A 12,700-nucleotide genomic window follows, 5' to 3' on the forward strand; every position below is an offset into this window, starting at 1 on the left:
AGAAGAGTTGTAAGGCTTGGTTTACAAGTCTTCCTTTCACCTGCCCACCTGGGCTTACTTACCACTTTCCCTTTCTGTTCAGTTCTCAGAAAAGGAAATTAGTTACCTGCACAGACCCTCAACCAACATGGTGATCCTCGGTCTCTCCAGACCCAATATCTTGCTCCACAGACTTTTTAAAAATTTCATAACTTTAACTCTTAACCAAAATAAAGTAATAGACTAATAATAGTAAATAAGTGAAGCTTGACAATTATTATGAGGCAAGTTTTTTTTATTTAAAAAATTAGTTTATATTACAAGCTACTTAAAGTCACAACGACCTTTAATACATTTACATCTTTAAAAAGTGTCAGCTATGTTTAGCAACACTTGCTGACCTGACCTGCAGTGCCCTATAAAAATATAAAGATCAACGCTGTTGATCTTGAGATTAAATGCTTTATTTCTGGAATTTTATTTCAGAGGAAGAATTGCAGGTGGTTCCATAAGGGAGACATGCAGGTACCTGCAACGAGACCATAAAATCAATTTGTAATCATGGGCTAAAGATTACAGTTCACAAAATTTATTCGGCAGCTTAAACCAGAGAAGAGTATATGTAGCAAGTATTGGCACATTTAAGCCATATCTCAGTCAGTTTACAATAATTTAAAAATGGTCCTCCCCCTCCCTGCCATCAACCCCCCTCCAAAATAAAAAAAAAGGAAAGAAATAAAAAAGAAAAACAAGCCCAGGCCTTGGGCTTTACTGACTTGAAGTCAGCTTCCTCCTCTAAATTTAGCCCAGCATATCTTATCTTCAACCCTAGAGATGTTACTTCATACACCCTTTACTTAACTTCCCTGATTTGTAAAGTCCAACTGGAGTCACTAAGGCTCCTAGACCTCTCTACTTCAGGTGCCAGTTTCAATCTGAGTTCAGAGATCAGCTGCAACTGGACTCTAGTTATTTCTAGCTATTTTGCCCCTTTCTGTGGCTACCACTGTTACTGGGTCCCACCCCCTTCCCCTATTTTCTTTCTCTTCACTCTGAAGCACAAGAGGATATTTTCTAAGGTTTATTAACAAAGGAAAGGGATGCATACAGATTCAAAAATTCAATAGGGTAAGGTAATTAGAAGTGTGTGTAATAAATTTATACTTTCACTTAATTAGGTTACCCTAAATTTCAGGGTATTCAATAGTAAAACATTCCCTCAGGCTTATCCTGCCCATTTGAATTCTCACTGGCCCTGGTGGCCTTAAACTTTCCCTTCTGAACACACCTTAGCCAAATTGGGGATTGCCTACTTGAGCTGTCTAAACCAAGATCACTGGTTCATTCTTCCAATCCCAGGTTCACTCTCAGCCAATCGGGGAGCCTCTTGATGGTATAGCAAGCTCATGGTGCTCCACCCAGTCTGGTGCCATCACTCAACTAGGTAGCTAACCACACCTCTCCCCACCAGGAAACAAACAAGGAATATAAAAACAGGTAAATAGAACAGAACCCATTCACCTCAAAGTCAAAATCACAATTTAATCTGACAGGTCATCCCCAAATGCATACACATATAAAAACAATCCCATTTTCTATCTAGCTTTAGGAGTTAAGTGGGTCCTCTCCAGTCAAATTGCCTTAGTTTAAAAAGTTTAATGTCTATGATAATGGCCGTAGAGAGATTATGCTACTTCTGACTCTGATGCTGATATGACACATATTCAAGCTTTTATTGAAAGTGATTCAAGACACAAGGAAGTTTTAGAAACTTACTTTGATGCCTTATACTTTTCCCTAATTGCTTGTTGAGGTCGATGGGGGATATCAAGGCATGCTCTGTGCAGCTCACTCAGACAAGGCACTATTTCACTTAATGAATACCCAGTGAAGGCAGCCAGGGTTTCTGGCTAATCAGGGAGGAAGAAAAAAGAAACTTGCTTCACAATTTTAAAAATAAGATGAGAAATCTACAGATGATTCTGATGACTATGATGGTTTGTGTTTATTGTTGCTATTGAATGTCTTTGTGTATATAGTAACACAAAACACAATCCTTCCCATTTACAAGACTGATAATATAAGAATGAGGAAATTATTCTAGAATTAAATTTTCTTGTGTTTTCATACTTGACAAGGAAAAGCGAATCCATTTTACTAGCTTCTACTACTGACTATCTGACTTGATGGAAGAGGCAAATTTCCCATAAAGTAGGATACTTCACCTACAAACACATTTATTAGAGGATTCTAAGTCCTGCTAAAGCAGAACACTTTAAAAAGTACCTGGCTCGTAATGATATTTTTAAAAGAAGAATGAAAAGAATTACTATGCTTTGCCTGATTCTGACCAGAAATATAATCCAAAAATAAGTGGAAAAATATGTATGAGAGAGGCACTTTAACTGAGTTCACATGATTTGACTCAATCAGGCAACAACCTAGGATATGGAAAATAGATATTTTTACTGAACCAACATATTCATGGAAAAGGAGGAAAGCCCTCTTTGGAGAAAGGAGAAAATAAATTTTGTAAGCTACAGACTGGCATGCATTGCTCACTGTCCTAGAACTAATCACTAGAAGTGGGCATATAAACACTCAAGATAGTAAACACTTAATAAAAGCTTTATTCATCTATATGCCAGACACCCAAGAAAGGGAAGAAGTGATTGCTATGGACCAGCCCAGATATAATGAAAACAAAAGCATTCCAAATTAACTATTTCTTCTCTTGCCTCCTACCTCTCTTCTCACCCTTTATTTTGGTTATGATTACAATGCTCGAGTACTTAAGATGAGGCCATTCCTGACTTAGAAGAGAGTCTAAAAAGTCTCTAACATGCATGTATTCATTCATACATATACACATGTGAATACTGGCATGTATTTAACATGTATATGCAAGCACATGTGTGCATGCATGAAGACCCAGAGAGGTAAAGTATCTAATTGCACTTTAAATTGCATTGAAACAGTAGTTATTAATTTGGGATCCTCAGACTACCCTTCCAGGGTTCCATGGACAGATTTCAGAGGGGAATGGGGAGTCTGTAAACTTGGATGGGGAAAAAAAAAGATAATATCTTTATTTTAATAAAAATTGGTTTCCTTTACAATCCTATATATTTAGTTCTAAGCATTTAAAAACCTTATTCTAAAAGAGGTTCAACACTTTCCCAAAGTACCAGAGCAGTTCATAATACAAAAAGGATTAGGATCCCCTGATCTAGAAATGTTATTTCTTACCCAGAAGTGCCGGTTCACAGTATAGTTTGCCAGACAATAAGCAGCTGCAGCAATAAGTGAAGGAACGTATTTCAAGAATGGGTCCGCTTCAAGGAGGCTCAGTTCTGCAACATACTAAACACAAATTTCCATCAAAAACTGTTAAATATTAATGAACAAATGTGTAATTGGTTTCTTATTATGACATTTGCATTGTTGGTACTAAGTTTTTAGTGGCCCATGACTAAGATGTATCAACCCAAGAAGTATTATATCTTACTATAGGGATAACTCAGCTCTGAAAATCTCCTCTGTCCTCCACCAACCTAACAGTGATTAAACTGATGGCCAGATATGATGTCATGTAGATCAGTATGAAGTCAAAATAGGTCACCACACTGATAAAGATACTAATGTGAAAAACAACATGGGCAAAATCAAACTATCATAGACTACTATTTCAATCTAGTAGCAGTAGCTCTGGAGTTATCAGTACAACTATAACTACATAGATAATACACACAATAAAACTCCCTAAACCACAGTTAGAAAACAAGCTGGATTTTAATATAGCTATTGTCCATATATATATGGATCTCATTTAACATAAAACATATGCTATTGTCCATATATATATGGACCTCATTTAACATAAAACATATGACCTCATTTAAGATGTTGGGGCAACATTAAAAACAGCAAATAATTGTGATTGTTAGGCTTTGCCATCTAAATCCTACATAGAATATGAGAAGATATACTTCCCTTAGCTCCCCAAAAGAATGCAAGTTCCTGGAGGCCTCGGACTCATTATTTTCTTTGTTATCATCAACATTTTGTATAGTCCCTGGCACAAAGCAAATCCTTAAAAATAAATGCTCATCACTGTGATTCCAATCCTTGAAGCAGAGATTTATTGATGCTCAACAACTGAAGAATGACTGAATAAGTTATGGTATATGAATGGAATAGAACATTATTGTTCTATACAAAATGATGAACAGCTTGATTTTAGAAAAGCCTGGAAAGATTTAAATGAACTGATGCTAAGTGAAGTGAGTATAATCAGGAGAACATTATATACAATAACAAGATTAACTGTGAAGGACTTGGTTCTTCTCAAGAATGCAGTGATTCAAGGCAATTCCAATAGACTTAGGATGGAAAATGACAATCACATTCACAGAAGAGAGAATGATGGAAATTAAATGTGGATCAAAGCATACTATTTTCACCTTTTTTTGATTTGCTTTTTCTTTCTCATGCCTTTTCCTTTTTATGATTTTTCTTTCACAACATGACTAATATGGAAATATGTTTAAAAGAATTGCACATATTTAACTAATTCAGATTGCTTGCTGTCTTGGGAAGGGAGGGGGTAAGGCAGGGAGGGAGAAAATTAGAACACAAAGTCTTACAAAACTGAATGTTGAAAACTATTTTTACAGATATTTGGAAAAATAAAATACTACTGAAATGCAAATAAAAAAGAATCCATTCTAATTACTCTGATTCTGTTAATTGATTCTAAATTGCAAAGCAGGGAAAAGGGGAAGGGGAAGAAAATATGCATTTATATGCTGGTTATTTTGAGCTAAGTGCTTTAGGATTATTGTCTCATTTGATCTTCACAAACTTGCAAGATAGATATAATTATTAGCCTCATTTTATAGATAAGAAAACTGAAGCAGAGGCAGCTTTCCATTTAACCATACTAGAAAAAAGCAGGGTTAGAAAGTATATCTAAACCCCAAACCCATGAAAAGGAAATGAGAAACTCTGAGCAAAACTTAGAAATGCCTAAAAAAAAACTACTTATGACTTCCCTGATGTTCAGCAGTTGCCTGGCATACCTTGGCCAGGTTCTCAGTTCTTAGACAGACTCCTTGCTTCTGTAAGTACTGAAGAAGAAATTGATTGGTAGTGGGCACTGTCAAGTCAAAAGCTAACACTTTCAAGAGCAGATGTTCCATTCTTAAAAGTTGTCGTTTTGTGTAAGTGTCATCCGTTATGTAGACAAATTCATCAACCTCTGGTGGATAAATCTCTTCATATTTCCTGAGAAGAGTAAAGAGTTTCAAAAAGATAATACTTTAGAAATAAAATCTCCTGGTTTTGCTCCCTTTCTATAGCCTTTTCTGTTCTCTACAAATCCTCATCTTTTAGCAAGGCCTTAGCAATAAATCTCTTAAGAGTCTATAAATTCCTTCAGGTTTTATTTGTATCTTTTTTTTTTTTTAAATCACCACTATCTAGGCTAGTATTCTGTTTATAACAAGCCCTTCAGCATCTGACTTTCTTTACATTGTATCTTTTTGAATTGCATAGGATAGAGGTAAGGATATTTTAATGCTAAAAAGTTTGACATTGTGAAAATATACTTAGGTAGACCAAATAGCCCCTTTTCCAATTCTTAGGGTTTAATTCTCAGCCCTTGAACAAAGTTTCTGCTTGGTAAGTTAAAAATTAAATGATTAATTCCCTGAAATTCTCCCAAAAAATTATGTTATAGGAAAATTATGATTAATTCAATTCAACTTTAGTTCAACTTAACAAGTGTCTAATATGTAAAGATATTGTCCCATGTGCTAGGACTAGAAAAACAAAAATAAAACAATCCTTGCACTCAAAGAGCTTACATTCCCAAAGACCAGAGAGTGTAGATTTGATGATCAGATTTCCTGTAATTGAACAATAAAAGTGATTTGGACATAGCCAAAAAAAAAAAAAGATATATACACTGCTATGCTTAAATCCTTCATTCCATCTGACATAGATCTTTGTGATATTGCTTTGAGATTTTTTATCCCTGACTTAGAATTAAAATGGAGCACTTATTTGGTATTATACAATTTACAAAGCACTTTCTTCACAAAAATTCTAGAAGTACTTCCTTTTCTTCCTCATATAAAGTTGATTCTTTAGAAATGTACAATAAGTAAATCTAAAATTTAAAAAATCCTAGAAAATAGGTAGTACAAACATACTCCCATTTTATAAATGAATAATTTAAAGGTTAAGCACATTGTGCCTTTGTATATAAGCCAAATAAAGAACTAAACTGGAATTCTACTCTATGCCACATTATAAATCCTGTGTTCTTCATTCTACACAATAACAAGATTATGTGATGATCAACTGTGATGGCTTGGCTCTCTTCAACAGTGAGGTGATTCAAAGCAATTCCAATAAACCTGTGATGTAAAATGCCATCCATATCCAGAGAGAGAACTATGAAGACTGAATGTGGATCAAGGCATAGTATTTTCACTCTTTTGTTGTTTGTTTGCTTGTGTTTTCTTCCCCCTTTCTTGTGCTTTTTCCCTTTTTGATCCAATTCTTTTTTTGCTCAGCATGATGAATATAAAAGTAAGTTTACATGAATTTCACACAATTAACCTATATCAACAAATTGCTTGTTGCCTTGGGGAGGGGAAGAAAGAGAAAGAAATCTGGAACACAAGGGTTTTTGAAGGTGAATGTTGAAAACTATCTTTACATATAATTGGAAAAATAAAATACCATTAAAAATAAAATTAAAAATAGAAATATACTTACACACACACACATTTAAATAAATAGATAATTCCTGGGTTCTTTATACAATGCCATTCGGGTTTCAAACGTACTTGCCCATTAAAAAAAAAAAAGTAAATGGAAACTGAAAGTTAAATTGCCATTCAATAGCAAAAAAGACCAGAACCCAGCAATATCTTGCCACACTATTTTATTTGTTAGAAATAAGTAACTTTGTATTGACTTTTAAAAGCCTAGAGAAAACACTTGTTCAAAGTTATTACCCATGGGCGTAGTGGATAGAGCACCAGCCCTAAAGTCAAGAAGACCTGAGTTCAAATTTGATCTCAGACACTTACCATTTCCTGACTGTGTGACCCTGGGATTAAGTCACTTAACCCCAATGGCTTCAGGGGGAAAAATGTTATTATCCATTATAATCAAACCATTAAGCTGCTGTGTCTATCTATGACCCATTCATTTGGACATCATAAAACTAAATTCATCATTAGCCAAATTACATGTCCACTTTTTATTATAAATAGCTACCTTGTTTAGATCAAAAGCATATTAAATCAGTGCACTAATTAAAAAAAAAAACCTCTAAACGTAATCCCACAAAAGAGGATCCTTTCCTGCAGAAGATGAGAACCTTTCTTAATTACCAACTAACTTAATGACTGACAACAGCTATCTCTTCAAAAAAAGAAAATAAGAATTTTGACACTTTAGAAATGTCACTATCACTCAAGTTTGAGAGAATACTTACGAAGCCAACAGAATGGCTGCTGTTCCTACAAGCTGCAATTTCCCTCTGAGAACAGACATGCACGAAAGAAACCTGTCCAAGAAATTGACAGCCAGGTACAGAGTTTCAGCTCGAAGTTTGTATTCTTCCCCCACCTCTACCAGCCAATCCACTAAAATGGTACGCATTCCTTCTGTGATATCAGGCTGCTTCCGCATGTAGTGGGCCTTTGGTCTGTATTTCATCTGTTTTTTGATAGAGGTTTGATATTAATTCAGAATGTGCTAGATGAGAGAAGGCATAAGACCACAACGAAGGAGCTGTGGGTTGTTTAGTTTAGAACAAAAACAAAGAACCTGAAATGGGTTAAGAAGGCAAAAGATTAAAAATTAGATTTGTTCTGTCATTATCGTACCTCCAAAAAAAAAAATCCTTACTGTTTTAAGTTGGAGTGAGAGAGAGGAAGTGCACATGGAATGGAATTATCTGAACCATTCCTACTCCCTAAATGTAACAAAATTTAAAAGGAAGTAGGAAAGAGAAACTGATCTCATGGCTGTTTCCTACAGCATGTGGCAAGACCTCTGATTTCATTGGTGTGGGAATTCCCTCCACATCTACAATTTAGGAGTTAAATCTCAAGACTAAAATTCATAACTATTAAATATTTCTCAAGGTCACACAGCTAGTAACTATCAGCCATGAGATTCAAACCCAGATCTTCTGTCTCCATGCCCAGGCATTACACTGTATGTTACTAAAGATTCAAGCTTCAAAGTACATAGTTCCAGGTCCAAATGAAGAACCCCTTCTTGTCCCATCCACCATTTTCATAAATACCATCATTCCGTCACTACTAACACAACCATTGACTAATGCTAGGAAACTAGTGGTGGTCATAACCAACTACTGACAATTATTTCAACATCAAGGATCTGGGGTTGCTGAGAAAAAGAAAAGAAGTGCAACTCACTTCAGCTTCTCTAAGGTATTGATGAATTTCTTCAGCATATTCAGTCACATTTATTACATCTGTACCAATATCTAAATGATCCTCAAACTGTGATTGCAGAGATGTATCCACCAACATAGGAGAAACTGCACGGGTTCAAAATTCAGTCAGATAAGTCATTGACAAAATGGTAGCCTCTACCAATCCTCCCCAGTTAGAAGTCACAAGAGAGCCATTTCTTCTTTGTATTTGATGTAACTAGATTGAGAGCTTAAAATGTCAAAGACATCATTAAAACAAGGTACCTGAACTCAAGGCAAGAAAAATTACCTGTGCTAAAATCCAAGAGGAAGTGGAGATCTGATTTCAGGGTGCTGGTATCTACTTCATACACATCTTCATATGCAATTTCTTCTCTAACAGTGCAGCTACAGCTACATGTTTCCCCATGCTCTGGTTCATCTACATAGATATCAAAGCCTTGTTTGGCTGGCACATGGACCATACAGTTAGAGATTAGTTTCTTTCCAGCTGGAGGGAAGACATTTTCTGATCCAGAGAAGCACCTGATGGTTGTGATTCCCTAAGAAAAAACAAAAGTGTTACCTTCTTTTAAGGTAAGAAATAAACCACTACAAGCTATCTTGGTAGAGGACTTCATAAAGATAGCATTTCTGAGTTTTGCTTTGTAAATTAAATGAGAGAGGCAATTGTTGTTGCTATAAAAATGCCTCAAAAACTAGATAAAGTAGATTAAAAAGCACAGTGTCAGTGACAACTATTTCTGGAAAGTTTCATTCAGCAAATAAAGTCTTCCATACTTGCTTCTTATATAATACAAAAGCAAAATAATGCCTAGGGATCTGAGTGTGTGAAAGTTCATACTATGTCCTCTGCTCCTAAAGTCAAGAAAATTGAGATTTAGAAAGAGATAATAAAAGGAGAAAAAAAAAAAAAAACACTAGGTCTCTTCCCTACCTTGTTCTACACCCTTCTCTAAGTGACTCAGCAGTAAAGCACTTCATAGGGTCAAACAAACCCCTTTCATTGGAGGGGGAGAGACAAACCAGGATAAATTTCCAGGAGGCTCTGAAAATTAATAGATAACAAACAACTTTCTGCAAAGATGACTGAAAGAATTCCATGTATCATTTTCCTCATGGACAGCATCCTAGCTGTGTTGTTCTCTAACTTTAAGTGAGAGATATAAAAAGAATCCAATAAAGAAGGTAGAATAGTTTCCTTTACCCAAAATGAATCATTCCAGGCAGACTAGTCTAAACTTTCCCTTAGGGATGGGAAAATACAGAAGTAGACACTAAATAGTCATTATCAAAGGCCAAAACTTTGGGTACAGTCTGATTAATTCCATCATTACCACAGCTTATCATTCAGCATAGCAATATTCTGTTTTCTAGGAATCAGAAGAATTTTTCAATTTAAGCTAAAATTCACATTTTGCTACATAACAATTTCTCATATGAGTAAAATTACTAAATAGTTAAGTCTCAGTAAACATGGGCTTTGACCAGTTTTTAATCAATCTAAACAGCACTGACTAAATCACATCATGGATAAAGAAAATTCTATCAATAGCACATTGTAGAAAAGAGAACCCTGATCCTGAAATCAAAATGCCCTAGTTTATATCTGGGCACTAACATTAGCTCTGTAACATTGAGAATCAGACTTAATAGAATGTAAGCTCTCCAAGAACAGAACTAACAAAATTTTAGATGTCTATACACAAATGCATAAAGTATGAATAATAAACAAGGAGAACCAAAAATGCTAACAGAAAGAGAATCCATTTCACAGGTTTCAGCTGAGACTTGGTTAAAGTGAATTCATGATTGGGATGAGTATGAAGAGGTATAAAAAGGGTTAGTATATTAAGACAATAACTCATTTCAGGAATTCTGAAAACTAAGGAAAGAAAGGCATAGTGAATAATATTGAGTAAGGATGAATGGGGCAAAAGAATTCTAAGAGGCATGATTACATAATAATTCCTATGAAAATTATCCAGGAGGTTTAGTGCATTGTAACTTCAATAAGTCAATTATGAGATGGGAGCCAAGAAAACAAAGCAAACTTAAAATATAATAAGAGAGGATAATGTCCAGGATGAAGGAGAAAATATCCCTGGCTATACTCTAACCTCAGACCATATCTGAAGTATTGGAATCAGCTGTGGGCATCACATTTCAGAAGGACATTAATAAACTAAAGAACATCTAAAAGGGCAACCAGCATTCATGCTATATAAGATTTAGTCAAAGAAACATGTTGAATCAAGAGACATTTATTAAGTGTCTACTACTCATCTGGTGCCATGATGGGCATTAAAAAAAAAAAAAAAGACAAAAGTAGAACAGCTCCTGACCTCAGAGAGCTTGCCCTATAACAGGAAAAGATAATTATATAGGAAGGAAAAAAAAGTAAGATGGAAAGAAGGAAGGAAGAAGGGAAGAAGGAAGGAAGGTGGGAGGAAAGGAGAAAAGGAGAGAGGAAGAAGAGAAAGAGATAGGGAGGAAAGGAGAGAGGGAGAAAAAGAGGAAGGGAGAGAAAGGGAGAGGAAGGGGGAGGTAGCGAGAGAAGGAGAGAGGGAGAAAGAAGAGAGGGAGGGTGGGACAAAAGAAGAAGAGAAGCTGGGAGGTTGAGAGGGAGGCAGGGAAGCAGGAAGAGAGGAAGGAAAGCATACGGGAAAGGATGGGGAAGGGAAGAGGAAGAGGGCAGGGAAAGAGCGGGGGAGATGGGGGGACAAAAGGGAGGGGGCAGGCAAGAAGGGAAGCAGGGAGGGAGGGAGGAAAATAGGGAGGGAGGAAGGAAAACAGGATGGGAGGAAGGGAAGCAGGAAGGGAGGAAGGGAAGCAGGAAGGGAGGAAGAGAGGAAGGGAAGCAGGAAGGGAGGAAGGAAGAAGGGGAGAAGGAGGAAAAGGGGAGGGAGGGAGGGAGGAGGGAGAAAGAAATTCTGAAAAGAAGAGGTGAAGAGGGACAACATTCCAGGCTTGAAGACCAGGTAAATACAAAAGCACAAAGATAGGAACAGCATTAATGTTATTTTGGCTGGGGTAAAGAGTAATACATTAAAAATGACTAGAAAAACAAAATGAGGTTGACTTTAAATTCCAAATCAAAGTTTATATTTTGTCCTAGAGATTAACTGGAAATCTCTGCAGTTTACTGAATACAATGTTTATATGGTCTGACCTTTAGAAAAATCACTAGAGAAGACTCAAAAGAATATGATACTTTCAAGGTTCTGAAGGGTCAATACATAAAGAAATTACCTTTTTTTATTTGTTTAGGCTTTCAAGGAACAAATAGATGAAAATTTTAATGAAACATGGAGAGAAGAAACAGTAGAAGATAGTATTTATATAGTGCTTTAAGATTTGCAAGACATTTTATAAATATTTCATTTGAGCCTCACTATAACCCTAAAAGATAGGTGGAATTATCCAATTTTATATATAGGGAAACTGAAACCGACTATGGTTTAGTGACTGGACTACTATCACACAGCTACTAAGTGTCTCAGGCCACATTTTAACTCGGGTATTCCTAACTCCAAGTCCAGTTCTCTATCTTCTTGTATCACCTAGCTATCTTATGCTTAATATAAATAAAATATAATCTCAGCAAAACTACTTTCCAAAGACAAGCCTGGCAAAAAGCAAAGAAACTCATGACTAAAAGGCTGAATATTGTAAAAGAAAAGTCCACAAAAAGTCTATTTGCCATTTGTGTAGCCAAAAGTAGCAGTATGGCAGAAGGCATAAGATGATGTTTAGCAATGCTAAACATCATAGCTTTAGATTGATCTTAAATATTAACTTAGCTGTTAATACATTAGCTTTGGGTTAATATAATCAAAGTGAGATCCTCCAGGAGCTGAGATATATGAATCTTGATGTTTCTATAAACAAATCCTGGAGACACAAAAATTAGATGCAGACAAATGGAAAGATGGCTCAAAGATTCTTCTCACAAAGAAATAAAACGTATTGGCAAAGGAGGATTTATAGTCCTCTAAAGGTTAAAAACATCACTTCATGAGATATTTGGTAATCTCTTACTGCAGTGCTTGAGATAATTATTTACAAAAATATTATGAAAAATAGAAACATCTACATAATTGAATAAAGTGAAAAACTACAAAGAACTCAGACTCCAAATCAAATCAGCATATACTTTGGTATGATCGATGTAAAAGGAGACAGAAGAAAGAATAAAATTAAATCTGTTGGAAAAAGAGCATGGGATGAAAGAGG

General features: G+C 35.6%; 1 protein-coding gene across 3 annotated transcripts in view; it reads right to left on the minus strand.

Moving 5' to 3' along the window:
- Window positions 1-253: 253 nt before the first annotated feature.
- The window catches only part of CCNA1 (cyclin A1), a 31,355-nt gene continuing 18,908 nt past the window's right edge, over window positions 254-12,700 (minus strand). For 2 of the 3 annotated variants that reach the window (XM_051987431.1, XM_051987430.1), the window contains exons 3-9: window positions 8,754-9,006; window positions 8,445-8,569; window positions 7,493-7,716; window positions 5,061-5,265; window positions 3,229-3,342; window positions 1,756-1,889; window positions 254-508 (exon numbers count right to left, since the gene is read on the minus strand). In XM_051987431.1, coding sequence (XP_051843391.1) covers window positions 457-508; window positions 1,756-1,889; window positions 3,229-3,342; window positions 5,061-5,265; window positions 7,493-7,716; window positions 8,445-8,569; window positions 8,754-9,006 — 1,107 coding nt within the window. In that variant the 3' untranslated portion in view covers window positions 254-456. The remainder of the gene's footprint in view (window positions 509-1,755; window positions 1,890-3,228; window positions 3,343-5,060; window positions 5,266-7,492; window positions 7,717-8,444; window positions 8,570-8,753; window positions 9,007-12,700) is intronic. The other variant, XM_051987432.1, reaches the window with a different exon arrangement.

This window comes from Antechinus flavipes, chromosome 3 (genome assembly GCF_016432865.1).
Source record: "Antechinus flavipes isolate AdamAnt ecotype Samford, QLD, Australia chromosome 3, AdamAnt_v2, whole genome shotgun sequence".
In the NCBI taxonomy this organism is placed as follows: Eukaryota; Metazoa; Chordata; class Mammalia; order Dasyuromorphia; family Dasyuridae; genus Antechinus; species Antechinus flavipes.